The sequence below is a fragment of the Mercenaria mercenaria genome, chromosome 3 (assembly GCF_021730395.1).
Source record: "Mercenaria mercenaria strain notata chromosome 3, MADL_Memer_1, whole genome shotgun sequence".
Classification (NCBI taxonomy): Eukaryota; Metazoa; Mollusca; class Bivalvia; order Venerida; family Veneridae; genus Mercenaria; species Mercenaria mercenaria.
The window spans coordinates 9,625,989-9,634,234 of NC_069363.1; the positions used below are offsets into that span (position 1 = coordinate 9,625,989).

An 8,246-nucleotide genomic window follows, 5' to 3' on the forward strand; every position below is an offset into this window, starting at 1 on the left:
TTCCCTGCCAGTACATAGCCTCCCTGCAGACAAGCCCTTTTGCAGTGCCTCCCAGTTGGCGCCACACGGTAACTGAGCACCTTGCGGCCTCAGGCAGAACTGCAGGGGGACTCGGAGGAGGTCTGCCCCCAGACATGTGGCATGCCAGACCCATCGGTGTGTGGACACGCCCTGATGCCTATGAACAGACCCCCAGCTATAGGACAAATAGCTCCTGTGTTCCCAGGATAGGGTTTTAACTCGGAACTAAGGGTGAGGTAACCCCGAAAGAAACCTAGAGAGTTGAAGACAGAGGTGCTGGGCCATTGGCACTCTCTTAACGAACCACAGCATCATGCAATATCGCTATGATTGCACAGCCATTCGGTATTCAACAATGTGGTGCTGAATCTCTGAGGTCCCTCCAGGGGGATTCTGTGCCGGGTTCTGAGCTTCGACAGAGTCCACCCACAGCTACTGGGGGTCCCTCCTTCAATCCACAACATGCAAAGAGAAGAAGGAGGAACATACCAAAGGGAAGAACCAATCCGCATCAGCCTTTGATTGGAATGTGGAGGGTGTCTTTAACAAGAAAACTGAACTTGAGCATATCCTCCATGAGAAAGACATCAATGTCTGTTGCATTCAGGAAACTCACCTACAGCCAGAGAAATCCTTCAAAGTCAGAGGATACCAGTGTTTTCACTGTGACAGAATTGGCAGACAAAAAGGAGGCATCATGACATTGGTCGGGAACAACATCAGCGCTGTCCAGACCAACACGCATATGGATGACTCCGAGTTCCAAGTTCTGAGTCTCAGAAAGAACGAGTTCAACTTGAAACTTGTGAATATATACTCTCCAAGTGACAAATGACCCTTGACAAAGTTACAACTGATGAAACCAGGTTCATCATTGTAGGAGACTTTTAACAGTCACTCACAAAGCTGAGGATATGACCACCTGGATAAACGTGGAGAGGAAGTGGAGACCTGGCAAGATGATAACAAGCTAAACCTCATCAACAAGCCAGACGATCCCCAAACTTTTTTACTCCAGAAGCTGGCGAACAACATCAATCCCTGATCTTGCTTTATGTACTAATGACATACATGGACATGGCAAGCGGGAAGTCGATGAACAACCAGGAGGTAGCGACCATCGCCCAGTCCAACTTACTATGGACCGTATAGCCTCTACTTCACCTAACATCCCCAGATGGAATGAAAACTCCTGCTCCTCCATCTTTGACGGCGCATGTGGCTGATCCGTCTGTAAAGACATGGGTCCATAATTCCGGAGGATACTAGTAGTCTTCATTGATCATAAGCAAGTGTGGGCTCTTCCGAATGCCTTCATCCTCTTGCTTCCCGTGGTCAACACGAGGAATAGCAAGTCTCACAGTCACTGTCACTAGGACAGATCATTCGCTAGTGGGTTTATAATGTCTTCACTACCTAGGGGAGTCGTTGATATGTTTAGTTCAGTTTTGAACTCTCGGTTGAGTTTCTTTGCATCATGAACGAAGCTGCTACGTTTGAGCCGATTTTTGGTGTAGCCATCTAGCTTGGCTTTCATGGGATGGTCTTGAAAAGACCTGAACTTCTCTGCTTGAAGCAGGACCTTTGCATGTCTCCTTCTTGTAACGGCTGTGTGTCTGTTAGCTTCTCCATGAAGGAGATTGGTGTAGACTTTGTAGCACCTGTCATGATCCGCAATGCTTGGTTCTGAATCTTGTCTAAACCCTGTTGGTTAGTTTTGGCAGTAGTGGACCAGGCAGTTGAACTATACTCTAAATGGGGTCTCACTGTTCCCTGATTTACTGTCTTGAGTATTTGCTCATTTGCTCCCCACGTTGTTCCAGCAAGTTTGCGCATCATGGCAAGCGTCCTACGGGCCTTCTCTTCTGCTTGACTAATGTGGGGCTTCCAGGTTAATCGTTTGTTAAAGGTTACTCCAAGGTATTTTGCCTCGTCTGCTTCAATCCCATCTTGATTTTACCCGCCCTCTTCTTTGACGACAGGGAAAATAGTGTGGTGGACGATTTCTCTGTATTGATCGATACACACCAATCTTCAGCCCAAGCTGAAAGCTTGTTGATGGCTTCTTGCATCCTGTAGGTGGATGTAGTGGCATGTTCTTCCTTACACCATAACACCAGATCGTCAGCGTAGAGTGCAGCCTTAACTCCTTTTGGTAGTTCAGACACCAGATCATTGATGAAAAGCAAGAAGAGTGTAGGGGATAAGACTCCGCCTTGTGGGACACCATGACGCAACAGGAACTTCCTACTGCTGGCATGTTCTAAACTGACTCTTGCTCTCCTGTTGTGGAAATTCACAAAGAAATAGGACTATATCTTCTCTCATTACAATGACAAAACCAAATCAAAAATAAAACTGCCACATCCTTATATGCTTCATAATACCATATTTTATCAACGATTTGGAACTACATTTTGGACTACTTCATATGTAAGTCTAGCTGAGTAGCCATTTCCTATATTTGCTGTAAACAGTCCGCATGCAGGCAGATATACAATGCCAGGATTGTAGAGCGGAAAAACGGTAATTTGCACTCCCTTTCCCCCGAGTCTGAACTGCGCGACCTTACTAGGTACTTTAAATTCGAGTGTGTGTGTGTGTGTGTGTATACGTGTGTGCATGCGTGCGCGTGAAGGCACGCGTGTGTGTACTATTAAAATATACACACATAAATTTGATTTTGTGCTTTACATCGCACCAACATAAGACCATATGACGAGTTTCGAGCTACCAGGTGCTCCTCCAGGCATTACTACAGGTGAAGATGGGCATCTGCGGTAGAATCATCGACCTTTCGCAAGTCAGCAAGATGGCTTCCTCACATGAAAGAATTCTTTGCGGCCGGAAACTGCCACGGAGAGGCCAGTGACAAGATCATCACAGTATAGTTTGATTAAGCTGGTCAACGGTGCGCACGAAAGAAAAGTACATATTACGTACCAAACTGAACTCTTTCAGGTAAAGTGTTTTCCATTTCTCTATTTTACCTATTATTTTGTAGACATTACTGGCGTTAGACAAAATCTTGAACGTTGTCCTGTTTTGAGTGTAGTCGCCAACGTGGGTGGCACACTACCAGTAGATAACTTACCTGACATTTTAAAGAAAGCTTAGAAACAAAAATCATGTTCTAACGTTCACAGTATAAACAAACTTCAATTTTAAAGAAAGATCATGTTTTGCCAAAATCTGGAGGTCAGTGTCTAGTGGAGCCTCCGTGGCCGAATGGTTAACGTCGCTGACTTCAAATCACTTGCCCCTCATCGATGTGGGTTCGAGCCTCACTCGGTGCGTTGAATTCTTCATGTGAGGAAGCCATCCAGCCGGCTTACGGAAGGTCGGTGGTTCTACTCAGGTGCCCGCTCGTAATAAAATAATGCATGGAGGGGCACCTGGGGTCTTCCTCCACCATCAAAGCTGGAAAGTCGCCATATGACGTAATTGTGTCGGTGCGACGTTAAACCCAACAAACTAATATAAATAAATTAAATTGTCTAGTATGCAGTGTATATGAGTACATTCTGTATATATAATATACATATATTTATATTATCAATTTTCACGAAACGGCAGCCATAAAGGCACAATAAAGCCTTCATGCTGGAGGATAAAGTTTCTAAGTTGAATTCACTATAATCATATCCGGGTATGCAGGACTAAGGAAGTTATAAAGTACGGTGCAGTTATAACAAGCAAGAGGCAGCAACATCAACACAAATAATGAAGGTAAATTCATATGAGCTTCACCCTGAGAAAACCAACATAATGCATTTGCGACCAGCGTGGATCCAGTCCAGCCTGCGCGTCCGCGCAGTCTGGTAAGGATCCAAACTGTTCGCTTACGGTTTCTCTAATTATAATTAGGGTTTGACAGAGAATAGTATTGATCATAACTTGGTCTGCATTCATGCTGTTCGCAAATGCACTATGTTAGTTTTCGCACGGTGCGGCTCATATCAATCTTTAAAACTTATTGGCGGACTGACGTTATTCAGTTTCTGCATCATGTACATAACAGCTGTCGCATCAATATTTTAATATATCACTGTTTAATTTGTGGTTGATAATCTAAGAATAATCATTATCTTAAATCAATAAAGGAAGCTCAATAAAACACATACTGATTTACTGGGTGCGATAGTTTTATTTCAATGGATATAGGTGCAACAAATTCTATTATAACAACTATATTTAGTGATATTTATATCTTACAAAGTCTACACAAGAGAGAAAAAAAGTATTTTCTCTTTACCCACGGAAATTACAAAAAAAAGTCTTGCAACTCAACTTACACGTGGAGAAAATATTACAGAGAATATAAACTACATCTTTTCATGTTTTCATATCTAATACAATACAATGATTACATACTGAATTATACTTATTCATATTGTGGAAATGGAAGACATTCATTGGTCAAGTAAATGCAAATTACATGTGATAGTTTTGCAGAATATAGTTGTCAACGTTACCGTTCGTTGCAAATAGAACAGTCTAAAATGTGTTCAACGTAGACAGTTTTTTGCGAAAGTAATTTGACAACCTTTTGCGAAGTGACTGGTTTTTGTCCTCAACACTTTCATCTTTCGTTGGATTTACTAAATATTGACCAAGATGTCCTAGCAGACATGAGAACAGATCTTTCAGGCCGTCACCATCCAGTGCGCATACTTCAACATGCGTACACTCATAATTCATTGTCACTTCATAGTCAGCTATCTCCGGATTGACATCACGTTCCTCTGTATCGGCTTTGTTTCCAACAACAAAAATTGGCACATTTTTTCCTGGAAAATAAAGTTATAAAAACTGTACAATGAAACACAGAAACTGAATACACAGAAGTATAGTAGGCAGTTTATTGTTCCTGATAACGATAATGGAATTAGTTAAATTAGGCAAATTTCATTTTAGCATTACCTAAGACAAGACCAGCAAGACCTTTATTTGTTGGACATAATCATTTGTTGGACACAACATTTGTTGGACGTCAACAGTAATAGCTTTAGGGTTAATTCTAAATCAGCCAACCACTATCATATGAAAAATAACTGATTAACAAACAAAAAAGATGTGATAATAAATCATCAATCTTGCTTTTAAAGAGCTATGTACGATCGTGTAAGAAAATAATCTGTTTCTTAATGTGTTGTTTGGTTTAAAGGAATTAGGAAAGGAAAACGGCCGTGTATTTGAATTTCAAACCACGATATTGTTTATTTTCAAATATTTGGTCAAATCGTCAAGGACAACATGCCATGATGCTCCCTTATAAAGCTTATGTGCAGAAATTTCACAGAAACAAAATGTGGCAAACCCCAGGCCGCCAAATACGACATTAATGAAAACGTTGCAGACTCGGTTTGATTAAGCCCGCTTATGGTCAGTAGTGGAAATGCAAGAGTTCGACTACGCCCTCAAGCCCCAGGCAGTGCAGAATTCAACATCTGCGCATGTTACACACACACGACACAATTTAGAGAGGCCCGCTGATTTATACATACGACGATGTATATACGTACCTCTGATGGCTGTTATTTCTCTGATGAAACTCATTGCATATTCAAAAGACGTTCCGTCATTTATAGCATATGTGAGGATAAAGGCATCTGATTTCTTGATTGCAAGCTTCTGAAAACTTGGATATAGGAAGCTGGTAACTTCTTGAAATATAAGCCGTTCAGAGGAAGTCCTCCATTCGTCGGCGTCAGTGTTTCTGTACTTCTCTTGCCATCCCAAAATATGAGCACTGATTTTACGTAGTTGTTGAATGATGGTTGTCTTACCAACATTGTCGAGTCCCAAGACAAGAATTTGCAGGCCTGTGTTTGCTTTATCACTAAAATAAATAAATCAGAAAATTACTTGCCTGTTAATATATATTCTCCGAACTATATAGTGACTATAGCACTCTGTCGCAAGGTCTATGTCTTGATTCCTTTCCACATTTTGTGTACGCGGTGGTTCTTGTAGATTTATATAAATTTATAAGACTTACTTCAACGTAAAATGCACTATGAAACTAAATATGTGTTAGTCAGAATTGTGCTCGCGTAGATATCGTGAAAGCGTATAACATTCAAACAGCAATCGTGTTAACAATAACGTACTTTGCACCATAACTCTATTGAGAGTTTTTTTTTACTAATATAAATCAACACTATTTCACGATGGTTGAAATTAAAATCCGAATTTTTACGTCTCTGAAAACTGGTCTACGAAATAAAAAGGAAAAAAATGAATTTTAAATATAAATTAGTCGTAGATCAATTTGATATATAAACGGTGTATAAATACCTGCAATCCATGATAGAATCACAAAATTGTCTGTACGAAAATTTGCAAATCCTTCAAAGTTCTCTAACTAGTATGACGAAGACAACTAAATGATATGAACAGATTTAAAGCATTAAATAGTGTTACATTGAAAGTGCTAATATGCTACATTGTGACGTCGTCCTCCTCTGTGGCTAATATTGATTTGATCTGCCAAGGACATGTTGCTTGGTAACATGCGGAAAATTCATATTGTGCGCGCTAATGTTCTGCTTGTTTAAAAACTTGATGATCTTATGTACCAAGTGTTTTCATTACTGATACAGGACATGTGGGAATAGCCGAAATACAACAGAATGAATTGTTCACAGTCAATCATTCATTTCAAATAACTGTTGTTTTGTTTTTGATAAAATAGACATTTGAATTTCTTTATTTTGAATTGAACATTCAGTGTTATCTTTAATTATGTCAGATTTTGATGGTAGGCGGCTGAGATAACTCATATTGCAAGTCGGCAAGATGACAAACTACTAGTAATCATGAGAATGAGATCATATGAACTTTTGAATCAACAATATCAATAATTATCTATAATTTTGTCAAATGTTGTTTTATGTAGCATTTTGTTTGATCACAGAAACTAACAGTTATTTCGATTCTGTGTGTTTATACATTATAAATAGTTCACTTTCAATTTTATAGTGGGTGTGAACAAATCCGAGAATACTGAGAATATTCGGATTCTTTTTAGATTTTGATTTTTCAGGATAATACTAGAAAGGGCACATGGCAAAGGTCGAGGGTTAAGGCGTACCGGTGATGCGGGGCTATATTTAAGAGACATAAAGGCGGGGTCCGCAGAGCTAAAAGACGCTGATCAGCTGTTTTCGTAAGGTTTTTGCCGCATGACCTCTCTAACTGTGCTATTACAACGCAATTTCTCCATTTGTGCTATTTATTTCTTGTTTACACGAAATTTGAGATGGAGAGGAGGACGTTGCTAAGTGAAGATTTACGAAGTAAAATTGCTTAGACGCGCTTCAAAACACGGCGCTAATACGCGGGAGTGCGGAAAAAAGGAGATGCAAAGACACCAATACGGAGCGAATGGAAATTGATGAGCGTTTTGTTTACGTCAAGTTTTCATCCTTCGAGTTTTAAAATTTTGGCTTTTCGTCCCGCGACCCACAGATCAGCCAGGTTTCACTGGATTTCCCGCAATTTAAACTTCTTAATTTTCGTGTTTTCGCTTTTGTGTTGCAGCTATCAATATTATAAACAACGTAGAACTGCGAATGTTTCTTTTCACACGTAGTCAACAAGCCCACGTATTATTCACACTATTGATGATAACACGTATTGACAGGGTTTTAATTTAAAAGTTCAAATTTTATTGGGAAATCAGCAAAGTACTTGCCTTTGGCCATTTACATTGTAATAGAAATAAGGCAAAGACACAATTTTACAAAATTAAACAATATAAACAATATATACATGTACACATAAATAACAATAATTTTACCAGGAAACAGTAATATTTGACAGGGTATTGCTGCGTTGAAGCATAGCTTCTTTCATAAATTTACAAAGGTTTAAGAGATGTTTCTTTCTCATACTTGGTTTTAACAATATTTAATTTTCAGCAGATATACAGCAAACATACATTTACATAAATCAAGGATTGAGTAGAAAGCTAAGCTTATTTAGAAACTCGTTCCTTTGGCCATTTTTGAAACAGAATTATAATAGACTTTGTAACAATGTAGCCTATCAATGAGAAAAAACATCGCTTACACCAGATCCAGTCAATGATACTGACTGTAAGAATAGAAAATAGTAGTACATCCTGATCAAACCACACCATTAATTTGTTATGGCATTAGATAGACATAAGCTACAAACAATTATTTACACAACGTCATCTTAAAAATCAGCTTACCTTT

At 39.4% G+C, this 8,246-nt stretch overlaps 1 protein-coding gene across 1 annotated transcript; it reads right to left on the minus strand.

Annotated features, from left to right (window-relative positions):
• Nucleotides 1–4,295: 4,295 nt before the first annotated feature.
• On the minus strand, nt 4,296–5,959 carry LOC123523671 (uncharacterized). Its single transcript, XM_045301322.2, has 2 exons — nt 5,547–5,959; nt 4,296–4,811 (listed from the first exon to the last, which is right to left on the minus strand). Exons 1-2 carry the CDS (start codon nt 5,578–5,580, stop codon nt 4,519–4,521), a joined length of 327 nt encoding a protein of 108 aa, XP_045157257.2. The 5' UTR covers nt 5,581–5,959; the 3' UTR covers nt 4,296–4,518.
• Nucleotides 5,960–8,246: the final 2,287 nt, after the last annotated feature.